The 13,881-nt window shown below is 42.4% G+C and overlaps 1 protein-coding gene across 1 annotated transcript in view; it reads right to left on the reverse strand.

Moving 5' to 3' along the window:
- The window catches only part of timeless (timeless circadian clock), a 48,943-nt gene that overhangs the window by 5,572 nt on the left and 29,490 nt on the right, over window positions 1-13,881 (reverse strand). Inside the window, exons 15-24 of the mRNA XM_043681662.2 lie at window positions 11,078-11,229; window positions 6,866-6,963; window positions 6,656-6,776; window positions 5,811-6,012; window positions 5,168-5,313; window positions 4,708-4,796; window positions 3,800-3,923; window positions 2,664-2,746; window positions 2,190-2,332; window positions 990-1,212 (exon numbers count right to left, since the gene is read on the reverse strand). Coding sequence (XP_043537597.2) covers window positions 990-1,212; window positions 2,190-2,332; window positions 2,664-2,746; window positions 3,800-3,923; window positions 4,708-4,796; window positions 5,168-5,313; window positions 5,811-6,012; window positions 6,656-6,776; window positions 6,866-6,963; window positions 11,078-11,229 — 1,381 coding nt within the window. The remainder of the gene's footprint in view (window positions 1-989; window positions 1,213-2,189; window positions 2,333-2,663; window positions 2,747-3,799; window positions 3,924-4,707; window positions 4,797-5,167; window positions 5,314-5,810; window positions 6,013-6,655; window positions 6,777-6,865; window positions 6,964-11,077; window positions 11,230-13,881) is intronic.

Raw genomic sequence — 13,881 nt, forward strand, 5'->3', positions numbered from 1 at the left:
AGATTTTAAAAGTCTCTACACCGTTTCAATGGACAAGGGAAGAAAGAAGTGCAGCAACAAGTTTGAGAGGACGAACGAGTTAAGAATAAGGACTGGTAATAGTACGTCACTGCAATTTAAGTTGTCCTCCACCTCCAAAAATAGATAGGGCCTGGATTTTTCAGTGGTAATGACAGGGTTTCCTACATTACAATAGTGACTATGCTTCAAAAGTACTTCGTTGGCTATAGTGTGATTAATCTTGCAATTGTGAAAGATTCTTTAGGAATGCAAGAGTTTCTTTCTTTCTCTGCTTCCTCAGGATTGTAACGATAATTGGAGCAGCTTTCCAGTGATCAGCTAACTCAGCAGCAACAGAGACTGCATTGAATTCATCAAGAGAGCTCCGATGGTCTTTGGTTTCAAGACATAATCTTTTGGAAAGACCATATCTAAAGGAGAAAAACTATCTAGCTTCCAATTAGTCAACTGTCTGATCTAATAAAACTAATCGCCTAGGATACATCACTCAGAAATACAAAATGTATTTTCAGGATTTTCAGCACAGTACTAAAACCCTATTACTGCAAGTACCATGACTGCATAGATATACTACAATCAAGCACTGGGAAAATCCTCATCCCAGTGTTCAGTTGTACGAGGTCCGATTCTTTGTGAATTTTGCACTGAGTCATAGGATATCAATGCTATAGATTCTATTTGCGTTTCAGTCCCAATTAATGCAATTTTGTGCCACTGACCCAGACCCCACTGAGACTAAGATTGCCCAAATACTGGAAATCAAACCCAGATCCTACAGCTGAAAGGCCAGTGTGCAAATCCACTGCACAGCACAGTAACTCATTTCTTTCTTTTGCTTTGCCTTGAGATTTATATAGCAGATAAAATGAAGGAATAAAGCCACATTACCATCCAACATGAAGACAGTAAATTTTTTAAACCTTTGCAAAAACCCGAATGAAATATAGAGTTTCAATTTTAAAAATCACCTTGTTGCTGAAGTTTGGAGCACAGATTCAGGATTGCTGGGTCAGCCTCATCCACACCCATATTTTGTCCATCTCCTTTTGCAGTGTATCTTGATCTGGATTTAATCATCAGCTCCACTCTCTCATCATCACTGCTATCACCTTCATCCAGTTCATCCTCTACCTCAGATAACCCCTGAACTGCATCATAGCCCACATCATTTAGGAAGTCTTCCTCTTCCTCCTGAAATAACAAATCACAGTTAAACCTCTTATAACCAGGGAGTCTTTCAAAGAAATTATTTTCTGGGCAAACAGAAAATTAAGACAATTCATGTTTACTCAGATAGATCAGTGCCCCCTTTGTCAGTCTTTTTAAAACAATTTTACACTTAAGTGCATACTGAAAACAGAGTAACTCAACTTGAAAGTTTTGGTGAGAGCATGAGCAGCAAGTTTCCTTCATCAACAGAAGGAACAGAAATCATTTCAAATTTAGGTACGGACACTGACAATTCGTCCACACTAGCAGAACATAGGAACCAAAAGAATTCTGTAACATTCACTGAAAACCTGCAAGACTCCAAAGGGCATGTTCATTACTGGGTATTACAGGACATTGTCACAGAAAGCTGCTTAGGCTGTTGGCAGCTGGACTTCCCCAAACTAAGGTGAATAGATTTGGTTAGTTAAATTAAACAAGGATACAAAGCCAAGGAAGTAAAGTAGAACTGAGCAAAGATCTAACTGAATGGCAGAGCAGGATTGACAGGTTGAACGGTCAACTTTGCTCTCAGGATCAATTCAGTAAATTCAAATTGAAATTATGACAAAATGTTATGAGCAAAAAATGTAAAGAGCAACCCTCTCAAATTATCCTCTCAGTTACAGCTAAAAGACAGAGTGAAGGTAGTCCCCTCACACAGAGAGTCAGTCCAACAACATATGCTTTTTAGCAGTGTTTATCAGCCTATTCAGTAAGTGGGGCTTGTAAACACAGAAGCAGAAGAGCAAGGTTTTTGGCAGTTTTCCACCTCATTCTCGCACCACCGCACTCAGTTCACATGCTGCAATTATTGGTTCCACTTACAGGTAACATATGACCAGATCACACTTTATTTCACTAAGTTTCTTATGTGACCAGCATGCCCAATTCCCACTGTAATACCACAACACACTTTTAATCAACAGTGACTCTGGGAGTGTTGAGAAACAGAATACCTGATTTGCTCCTTTTGTTAATTTCCTTCGCTTCTTGTAGAGTTCTTTTCTGTCAGAAACGAGACCCATGCTGATCAGTTTATCAACAATCCTGGCTCTGGATCGCTTGGTGGTTATGTTTTTCATGATATTGCCAAGGATATCTTCAGATAAAAGAGATCAATTTCATCAAATTGTATTTTGCCTCTTTCATTCAAATTACAATGTTTTAGGTTTATAGACAATTCATTGAGTTTTCATTCACAATAAGAATGTTGTTTTGAAGATCTTTAAAATGGTAAAGATAACAAGGAACTAACTCAGAACAGGCAGGCAGACTGAAGATGTGATCCCTGTTTTACAATGAGTTAGTAAGTTATAGCTTGTGGTGATAGAAGAATCTTAATAATTTGCTCTGTGTCAGAGGCTATCTTATGATGAGTTTTTTTTTCAAAAACAACAGAAGCAAATAAATTCCAGTTAGTTACAACTTACCATCTGATCCTCTGAACTTCACAAACAATGTCTCAAGCTCCATCTCCTGTTCCTCTCTCCAAAGCACAATCTTAGTTCCTTTCCTTAAAGCAGTAAAATCAACATGTTACAAGCTAATTTCAAAACAAGGTGGCTATGTTTCCCACAGTATGGCTCAGAATGCTTTGCTCACAATACCGCAGAGGGACAGGTAGAAGAAGCTGATTAAAAGTTTAAGCTGGCGGGGTGGGGCGCACGTGTGTGCTCCTGCTTCCATCTTTCCTATTTTAAAACGAGCTTTTATGCTATGATCAACAATAGCTTGGTGAACCTTCCCTTAGTCTGCGACATCACATGGGGACAAGTAACCCTGTATGTGAATAATTATTGATACAAAGACATGTATTATTTCATGACCATGAAGTCTCAGTGAACTGTGTCTGTGAAACAATCAAACTTCATACTGAAGGGAATGATGAAGAAATTAAGAAGCAAATCTAAACAAATAACCATCCTTGTGAGCCAAACGTTTTCAGCTAGTGATCGTTTTCTGAACTCTACTGCCTGGTTTCACTTTTCAAAGTCTTGACTACCAAGATTTTGCTGCCTGTGGCCCTCCCCCTCCCACTCTGCCACAACATGCAAGTCCTGGGCCGCCTCCACCGCCAAATCCAAGCCACCCGACGACTGGAGGAAGAACGCCTCATCTTCCGCCTTGGGACCCACCAACCACACGATATCAACATCGACTTCACCAGTTTCCCAATTTCCCACCCTCCCCCACTTCATCCCAGGTCCAACCCTCCAACTCGGCACCACCCTTTTGAACTGTCCTACCTGTCCATCTTCCTTCCCACCTATCCACTCCACCCTCCCGTCTGACCTATCAGTATCATCCCCCACCTGCATCTACCTATTGTCTTCCCAGCTACCTTCCCCCCAGCCCCAGCCTCCTACTTATCTCTCAGCTCCCTTGTAACCCCCCACATTCTTGATGAAGGGCTTGTGCCTGAAATGTCGATTTTCCTGCTCCTCAGATGCAGCCTGACCTGCTGTGCTTTTCCAGCACCACATTTTTCAACTCTGATTTCCAGCACCTGGAGTCCTCACTTTCTCCTGTGGTCCTTTAATAGGCAAACAATACTGCAAACACTTACTTGACACGCTTTAAATCTCTTATACTATCCACCAGGTTCATTTGAACCAGTTTGGCAGCAATCTGCCTCCTGGTCCTTGTATCATCTTTAATGCATTCCATGATACTGTCGATGACATCTTTATCTGTAAAAAGAAAGATAACAATGCAACAGAATATCCTGAAGAAGGGCTTATGCCCAAAATGTCGATTCTCCTGCTCCTTTGATGCTGACTGACCTGCTGCGCTTTTCCAGCAACACATTTTTCAGCTCTGATCTCCAGCATCTGCAGTCCTCACTTTCTTCTAACAGAATAGCTATGTTTTGCTTTCCAAATGTGTGCATGCAACCATCAGGATACAAGATTACCTCTGGAATAATTAAACATTACACAACAAAGATCGAGATCATAAAACCCACTTCAAATTACAGAATAGTTACAGCACAGAAGGCTAACCATTCTGTTGTGTCTGTGCTGACCTTCTGGAGGAGCAAAGCATCAAGTGCCATTCCCACCCTTATTCCCCATATCCCTGCAAATTTTCCATTGCCAAAAGGTGATCCGATTTCCTTTCCAAAATCTTGATCGAACCTCTTTGGCAGTGCATTTTAGCCAACCGCTGTGGTGAACATGATTTTCCTCATGTCTCCATTGCTTCTTTTGTCAATTACACTGAATCTGTGCCCTCTGGTTCTCAATCCTTCCACCGATGGGAATATTGCAAGGACATAGGGAAAGAGCAGGGAAGCGGGGACTAATCGGATAGATCTTTCAAAGAGCTGACACAGATGTGACGGTCCAAATCGCCATCTTCTGGGCTGTAAAAATCGATTACAGTGGAATTTAAATAGAACAACTGGGGAGATGAAAAGTGAGTTGCGAGCTTGGTATGGGATATATTCAAAAATGACTGAAACACAACACATACCTCCTTGTTCCTCTTTGAATCTTAGATACAGTGTTTCAAGTTCCTCCTCTTCCTCTGACGACCAGGTTGGAGCCTTTTTGTTTGCTTCACTGTAAAAATTCAAAGTCATTCACTATCATAACTGCAAAACAAAGCACCTTTGTGTTTGTGCCAATGGACTATTCTTTAACCTCAGCCTCATCCACTTCTTTAACAGAAAAAAAACACAACTTGGTCAGCAAGCACAAAACCATAGTGGCCAAATCCATTTTGGCAATCAAATAACCGAGCAACAATCGATCATTTCAAAGTCCTATGTGGTTTGTACAGATGAGATAGTTTGTGTAAAAGTAAAGATTGCCAAAGCTATCAAAATGGCAGCAAGACTAGCTTTCGCATCTGGAATATCAGATTCATTGATTGTTTTAGCACAACACAGAAGAACCAGACCTCCCACATTCTCATGCTCAATTGCACTTGCCTTTGCTCGTCCTTCCTGTAACCTTCAGTCATTTCTCGAATGGTTGCAATGTTCTTCCAGAACAGCAGCTCCACAAATATTTTGCTGTTCTCAGCAGCTAAAGTAAAGAATCGGTTCAAGACGTATTTGGAGAACTTCACCAGCTCCTATTGTAAAAAGAAACAGAAGTTAACTGTCAGATGCATATTGTCTAGCTGTGATGGCCAAGAAAGTCAGACAGATTCTCAGACCACATAAGTAACTAGCAGACAACCTTGTCCTCCCTGGAAGGTGTCAGTCCTGCTCACTTCCCAGTTATGGTGTGGGTATCATAGTGGTAAGGTCACTGAACTATTAATCCAGAGGCCTGAGCTAATATTCTGGAGACAAGTTCAAATCCCACCACAGCAGCTGGGAAATTTACATTCAATTTTTGATTTAATTAGTTAACAAAAGGCTAGAATCGGTAATGGCAACCATGAATTTACCAGATCGTTGTTAAAATCTCAAAACTCCTTCATCAGGGAAGGAAATCTAGCATATTCGGTCTGGTCTATTACAGGACTCCAGACCCACAGAATGTGGGTCACATTTCAGTGGCTTGCAAGTCCTTTTGCAAATCGCCAATTTGTTGAGAATGTACAACTACAAGAATTCAACCTACTTGGTACGAGCTAGATGCTGGGTCTTCCAGAATTTGATTGAATAGGTGGAATACTGACAGCTGATAAAGAAGAGTATCCATTTTCAAAGTATATGCTAGACGATAAAGCATCTTGACAATGCAGTGATTCGTGTGAGGACTGTTCTGCCGGTAGTCCTTCAGAAGGAGAATGTAAGGTTTCACAACACCAACATTAGCAAACCTGAAAGCAACAGATAATGCAATGGTGAGAAAGAGAGAGGGGCAGGGTGGGGGTAGTATTGGAGAGGGGGCAGAGAGAGAGGAAGGACGGGGTGGGGTGCAGAGAGAGAGAGAGAGAGAGAGAGAGGAAGGACAGGGTAGGGTGCAGAGAGAGAGAGAGACAGAGGAGAGAGAGAGACAGACAGACAGAGAGGGGAGAGGACTGGGAGAGAGAGAGAGGGAGAGACAGAGAGAACAAAGAGGGAGAGCCATAATAGAACAAGAATAAGGGATGGTGCAGTGGTTAGCACTGCTGCCTCACAGCGCCAGGAATCTGGGTCCAATTCCACCCTAAGGCGATTGTGTGAATTTTGCACATTATTCCCGTGTCCGTGTGGGTTTCCTCTGAGTGCTCTGGTTTCCTTCCACAGTCCAAAGATGTACAGTTTAGGGTGGATTGGCCATGCTAAATTATACCTATAGTGTCCAGGCTAGGTGAGTTAGTCATGGGAAATGCAGGGTTACAACAATAGGGGAGTGGGTCTAGGTGTGATGCTCTTCAGAGGATCGGTGTGGACTTGATGAGCTGAATGGCCTGCTTCCATACTGTAGGGATTCTATGAATGTTTAAAGAAAAAAAAACACGTATTTCTGAAATGTATTACCTCTTCAGGTAATCCAGAAAATTAAATTCATTTTCTGTAATCCTCACTGATTCAGTTTCCTCCTCTTCTATTTCTTCAGCGTGGAAGTCATCAATTTCTTCAGCCTCCACAGTGGGCTGCCCTGTGGGATGCAGAGAAAAAAATTGGATGAGGCTTCAAAAGTATTTCCAAAATTCTTAACACCAAAGCGACAGCTGCTAAAATACTTACTCGGTAACGTCGCAAACAGTATTTGTTTCAGCAACTCGGACTCCTCCTCAAGTTGCAGGTCAGAAGAGCCAAAAACGTCACCTTCAGGCCATACTTCCCTGTGGGGTCAACCATTAGATTAATAACCAACGCACAGAATCCTTATGAGTTCAACATTCACTCTGTTTCATCTAGATTACCAAGTTAATTAAAAATGGAGGCAGTTTGGAACTGGATTCAGACTACACAAACTCATCTTCCATGACACTTATGGCCATCCAGCTGGATTGACAGCCAAACCAGTGAGTGAAAAAGCAGCCTGCTAACCCACTGCACTACTCCACTCCTTTCTGCCATCTCTTTCAAGCATTTTTAATCCAATGTACAGTATAGTCATACCACTTGTGGATGTGGCAGTCTTGGAAGAATTCACAAAAGGAAAATTTGCAAAGGACAGACATATTTTATAATGGGAGTCAATTGGTTCTATTCTAAACAGCCAAAATTTGATATGTACAGGATACAGCAAAAGATGAAAGACAATATAAATAATGCTTTTAATGCCTCTCGAAATGTCCTAATAGAAAAACTGTTTAATAAAATGAGAAATACATAAAATGTGTCACACTTCCCCTTATTGCAACAATGTTCGCAACAACAACAGACACACACGTTCAAACTCTCCATTAAGCAAACGGCATTTTTTAGTTCAGAAAATATAGTACATCATGGACACTTTCCATAATCTTAGATTAAAAAAAAAGTTAATTTGGGCACCTTATGCAGTGAACTGAAAAACACCAAAAAAATCTCCACAGCAGTCAATTCTCAAGTGACACTGTGAACGAGATTACATAATTATTTCCTTGATACTACAATCCCCACTACAGCTTTATGGCTGCACTTTCTACTTAGGAAAACACATAAATGACACTGCAATAAAAGCCACTCCTATGTTTTAGATGCAGGAGTTGAGGCAAGGTTAAATCCAGTTCCACTGTCAACTTAAAATTGCGGCAACTCCCAGAAAGCATGACAGAGAGAGAGAAAAAGAAGGAAAATAAAAAAGAAACATTATAGAGAGTCACGTTCTTCAGTAGTTATCCCCGTGCTCATTGACATTTACTGGTTCTTGGACCAATGCCTACATTTTACAATTTTTAAAATGTTTCAATACCACCATACCCTTATGCCTCGCTATCATTAATCTCCTCTAGCACATACAACCCTCCAAGATGTTTGCATTCCTCCAATTCCAGCCTGGGAATTATCATTGACCAGAAACTCAACTTTGACTCGCCACAGAAACACAGTGGCTTTAAGAGCAGGTCAGAGGCTGGGAATACTGCGGTGAGTAACTCACCTCCTGACTCCCATCTGTTCACCATCTACAAAGCACAAGTCAGGAGTGTGATGGAATACCACCCACTTGCCTGGATGGGGGCAGCTCCAACAACACTCAAGAAGCTTGACACCATCCAGGACAAAACAGTCCCCATTTAATTGGCCCCACATCCACAAACATCCACTCCCTTCCCCTACCGACGCTCAGTAGCAGCAGTGTGTACCATTTACAAGATGCACTACAGAAATTCACCAAAGATCCTCAGACAGCACCTTCCAAACCCATGACCACTACCATCTAGAAGGTCAAGGGCAGCAGATACATGGGGACACCAAACCCTGCAAGTTTCTCTCCATGCCCCTCACCATCCTGACTTGGAAATATATTATTATTCCTTCAGTGTTGCTGGGTCAAAATCCTGCAACTTCCTCCTAATAGCATTGTTGGTCTACCCACAGCAGATGGACTGAAGCAATTGAAGAAGCCAGTTCACCATCACCTTCTCAAGGGCAGCTAGAGACAGGCAATAAACACTGGCCAGCCAGTGACACCCATGTCCCACGAAAATGAATTTTAAAAACTCGCCTGATTTCCATCACTTCAACCTGACAGCCATGATTTCAGCTGGCTGAGTCCCAAGTTCTGGAATTTCCTCCCTAAATCCACTTCTAAGATCCTAGTCAAGATATTTTTGCTCAGCTTTTGTCAGCTGTCCTGATACTTTGGTGTAAGGACGTTTCTGATTTATGTTGCTGTGAAACACCTTACATTTTAGACATGTTAAAGGTGTTAGATAAAAGACGGTTGCTTTCTTAGTATGAGAGCAGATTCTGGGTCAACTCTCTTGGCTGGAATGGTCGTTCAGGTAAATAGAGTGAGGTACAAATGGAAACCTAACCAAATACCTCAAAAATAAAAAGCAAGCAAGAAGATGCTAAATGTTTGACAGGTGAAAATTACAAAACATGCATTATATTCTCAAGTGCTGCTTTTTGACTTTTGAGTCACCTTTTTCATTCTCATGAACTCACTTATTTGGTGGTGCAGTCACATAGTAACAATACTTTCCATATTTGTGTTGACACAGAAAAAGCTTTCTTCTTCATTCACCCACCACCACCCCACCAACTCCAAACCAGCAAACAGCCTGAATGACCCCTGAAAAAAGCATAGCCCATCCTAAAAGATCTGGTCCCCAGCAAAACGCACAGCTTTTGGGAAAAGGTGACTCTGCCACCCCCCCCCCCGGCATCTCCTCCACTGCTACCACATGCAGTTCCCTGGACATTCTGGTGGTTTTTGGGGACACATTCGCTCACCACCCCCATGTATTTGGAGTCCTGAATCACAGGGATAAGAGTGACTGAATACAAAAGTAATACGGAAGTTAATAATTGAAGCAAAAAGATCTGAAGTATTTTGTGGGAAAGAATCATGTAATTATAGCACTTTCATGATCTGTAGTGAAATACAAATACTTTGCGGCCATTTTTAAATGGGTGCAATTATTAGATGTAAGTGGGTAGAAACATTAGATTTCCCTTTTTTTACCTTCTATTACCAACAAGTCTATGGACCAATGCAGGTATAATAAAATCATTGAAGTGGGCTCAGCATTTCAACACATGTCCACATTATAGCACATTAAACAAGGTATGTTAAGAACAGGTTCAAATCAAAACTGATCAGCCAAAGTGTCGGGTAATGTCCATATCTGACCACGTTCCATGCAAGTTTAATACCAGTAGCAATCATTTAATGAGCATTGCAGTCTCCAATTATTTAATTACTGGATTTGTTCACTTATTAACAAGTTAAACAGAAATCATTGAACCAATAAACTTTTGAACATTATCTATCACACGAGAAATTGCAACAATGCCACGAGAGGAATGCAGCTGGGCTAATCTTTGGAATCTTGAGTTGAACAGTCCTCTGATCTGGCCAGGTTACTGAACTTGTAGTTACCTCATTATATAGGAACAGAATTGTAAGGCAGACTTGATGGGCTGAAACGACCTATGTGTGTACCTACGTTCACAGAATACGAACCCAAACAAAGGGAGTAAGGAGGTCAGGTTTTGCCTCCTTCATTTGACAGCAAACACAATCAGATGCTTATGTCGTGTCAGCAGAGGGCTTGGGGGCCATGGAGTTCTGCCATTTTTGTTGTTCTTTTGTAATTCAGCTGACCTTTGTGCTCAGTCTCAGAATGGCTGTCAGAAGCATGCACTGACTTGTTTACTCACTGCTGAAAATAAACGTGAACCTGTGAAGGCAGGATTCTAATGGACTGCGATGTTCCTCAGCCTAGCTCTACCCACGCATTTGCATGATGCGGCCATATATTGCCTCGGCTTCAGCGGAACCCTCACAGCTTTTTAAAGGCTATGGGTGCCATTTTCCAAATTAAACCTTACCAATATCCATTAAGTTTTCTGGCCAGAAACAACACAGAGGTAGGTGCATAACCTCGCATCTTAAGCTCCAGGTTTGGGGAACATGCCTGCCTTATTCTCCACTTCTATTATGAAACCTGCCACTAACACCCAGCAAAAAGAATTCCACTCGTACAAAGCAAGTAGGTACTTGGCAACCTGGCGTGTCCTACTTGACCAATGATTGCTGTTGTTTTAGTACTGTCAAAAGCAGCCAGAAAGGGGAGGCAATGGACAGGATCAATCATGAGCAGAATAAAACACATGCTCATGATGTATGTGACAAGTAAAGCAGAAGTCTGTGGAAAGGAAGAGGCAACGATAGAAAAAACATTTCAAACTGTGGAATTCCATAGTCAAATCGTCAATAATCTGCCATTTGGCCAAAAAATGTCTCATCCTCAAATTCAGGATTTTGTTAATACTTCAAAGCTCTTAACACACAGTTACCGTGCAGCTCGGAGAAGCACAAGAGCCTCTGCAGCTTTGCCAGCCAAGAGTGCATCTTGAATACGAATCATTGCTTCAGCACGCTGCTCTTCCACAGGGATTTCCAAAGTAGCATCAAATGGAACAACATCGTCAGGGAGAGGCTCTTGACCCTGGAAAACAAACACATTCAATTCATCAGCTCAGGAAAGCAGCAATGCTTTGTGCTGGAGTGGAATTGGAGGAGATGGCTCATGAGGACAAGGGGAGGTCAACAACTTACATAGTTCAAAACCTTGGTTCTACTGCAAGAAGGACTATTAGAAGGAATACAGAGAGTTCACGAGCAGAATAAAACACAATGCAAGAAGTATACGAAATAAGGTAGGTGAACTTGCAGCGTGGGTTGGTACCTGGGACTTTGATGTTGTGGCTATTACGGAGACATGGGTAGAACAGGGACAGGATTGGCTGTTGCAGGTCCCAGGGTTTAAATGTTTTAGTCGGGTCAGAGGTGGGGGTAAAAGAGGGGGAGGTGTGGCATTGCTTGTCAAAGATAGTATTACAGCTGTGGAAAGGACGATGGATGAAGACTCGCCATCTGAGGTAGTTTGGGCTGAGGTTAGGAATAGGAAAGGTGAGCTCACCCTGTTAGGAGTTTTTTACAGGCCTCCTAATAGTCCTAGAAACGTAGAAGAAAGGATTGCGAGGATGATTCAAGAGAAAAGTGAAAGTAATAAGGTGGTTGTTATGGGGGACTTTAACTTTCCTGATATTGATTGGGAAAGCTATAGCTCAAGTTCGTTAGATGGGTCAGTGTTTGTCCAATGTGTTCAGGAGGGTTTCCTGACACAATATGTAGATAGGCCAACAAGAGGTGAGGCCATACTGGATTTGGTTCTGGGTAATGAACCAGGCCAGGTGTTAGAATTAGAGGTAGGTGAGTATTTGGGGACAGTGACCACAATTCGGTGACTTTTACTCTAGTGATGGAGAGGGATAAGTGTGCACTACAGGGCAAGAGTTATAGCTGGGGGCAGGGAAATTATGATGCGGTGAGGCATGACTTAGGATGTGTGGCTTGGAAAAGTAAGCTTCAAGGCAAGGGCGTAATTGATATGTGGAGCTTGTTCAAGGAGCAACTATTGAGTGTCCTTGATAAGTATGTACCCGTCAGGCAGGGAGGAAAGGGTCGTGTGAGGGAGCCGTGGTTTAATAAGGAATTGGAATCCCTTGTTAAATGGAAGAGGGCGGCCTATGTAAAGATGAGGCGTGAAGGTTCAATTGGGGCAATTGAGAGTTATAAGGTAGCCAGGAAGGACCTGAAGAGAGAGCTAAGAGCAGCAAGGAGGGGACATGAAAGGTCCTTAGTTGGTAGGATTAGGGAAAACCCAAAGGCTTTCTATAGGTATGTCAGGAATAAAAGAATGACTAGGGTAGGAATAGGTCCAGTCAAGGATAGTAGTGGGAAGTTGCGTGTGGAGGCTGAAGAGATTGGGGAGACACTGAATGAATACTTTTCGTCAGTATTCAATCAGGAACAGGACATTGTTGTCAATATGAATACTGAGTCACAATTAAGTAGAATGGATGGCTTTGAGGGATGTAGAGAAGAGGTGTTGGAAATTCTGGAATGGGTGAAAATAGATAAGTCCCCTGGGCCTGATGGCATTTATCCTAGGATTCTCTGGGAAGCAAGAGAGGAGATTGCAGAGCCATTGGCCTTGATTTTTATGTCCTCGTTGTCTACAGGAGTAGTGCCAGAAGATTGGAGGCTAGCAAATGTGGTTCCCTTGTTCAAGAAGGGGAGTAGGGATAACCCTAGTAACTATAGGCCGGTGAGTCTCACTTCTGTTGTGGGCAAAATCTTAGAGAGAATTGTAAGGGATAGGATTTATGAACATCTGGATAGGAATAATGTGATCAAGGATAGTCAGCATGGTTTTGTGAAGGGCAGGTCGTGCCTCACAAACCTTATTGAATTCTTTGAGAAGGTGACTAAGGAGGTGGACGAGGGAAAGCGGTAGATGTGGTGTATATGGATTTTAGTAAGGCGTTTGATAAGGTTCCCCATGGTAGGCTACTGCAAAAAATACGGAGGTGTGGCATTGAGGGTGAGTTGGAGGTTTGGATTAGGAGTTGGCTGGCTGGAAGAAGACAGAGGGTAGTAGTTGATGGCAAAGGTTCATCTTGGAGTGCCGTCACTAGCGGTGTTCCGCAAGGATCTGTTTTGGGACCATTGCTGTTTGTCATTTTTATAAATGACCTGGAGGAGGGGTTAGAAGGTTGGGTGAGCAAGTTTGCGGATGATACGAAAGTCGGAGGAGTTGTAGACAGTGAGAAAGGATGTGGCAGGTTACAGCGGGATATAGATAAGCTGCAGAACTGGGCAGAAAGGTGGCAAATGGAGTTCAATGTAGCTAAGTGTGAGGTGATTCACTTTGGTAAGAGTAACAAAAAGATGGGGTACTGGGCTAATGGTCGGATACTTGGTAGTGTGGATGAGCAGAGGGATCTTGGTGTCCATGTACACAGATCTTTGAAAGTTGCCACCCAGGTAAATAGTGCGGTGAAGAAGGCATATGGCGTACTGGCTTTTATTGGTAGAGGAATTCAGTTCCGGAGTACTGAGGTCATGTTGCAGTTGTATAAGACTCTGGTGCGGCCGCATCTGGAGTATTGTGTGCAGTTTTGGTCGCCATACTATAGGAAGGATGTGGAGGCACTGGAACGGGTGCAGAGGAGGTTTACCAGGATGTTGCCTGGTATGGTAGAAAGATCGTATGAGGAAAGGCTGAGGCACTTGGGGTTGTTTTCATTGGAGA

The sequence above is a fragment of the Chiloscyllium plagiosum genome, unplaced genomic scaffold (genome assembly GCF_037043375.1).
Source record: "Chiloscyllium plagiosum isolate Xiang-an unplaced genomic scaffold, Cpla_swu_hap1 HiC_scaffold_53X, whole genome shotgun sequence".
NCBI lineage: Eukaryota > Metazoa > Chordata > Chondrichthyes > Orectolobiformes > Hemiscylliidae > Chiloscyllium > Chiloscyllium plagiosum.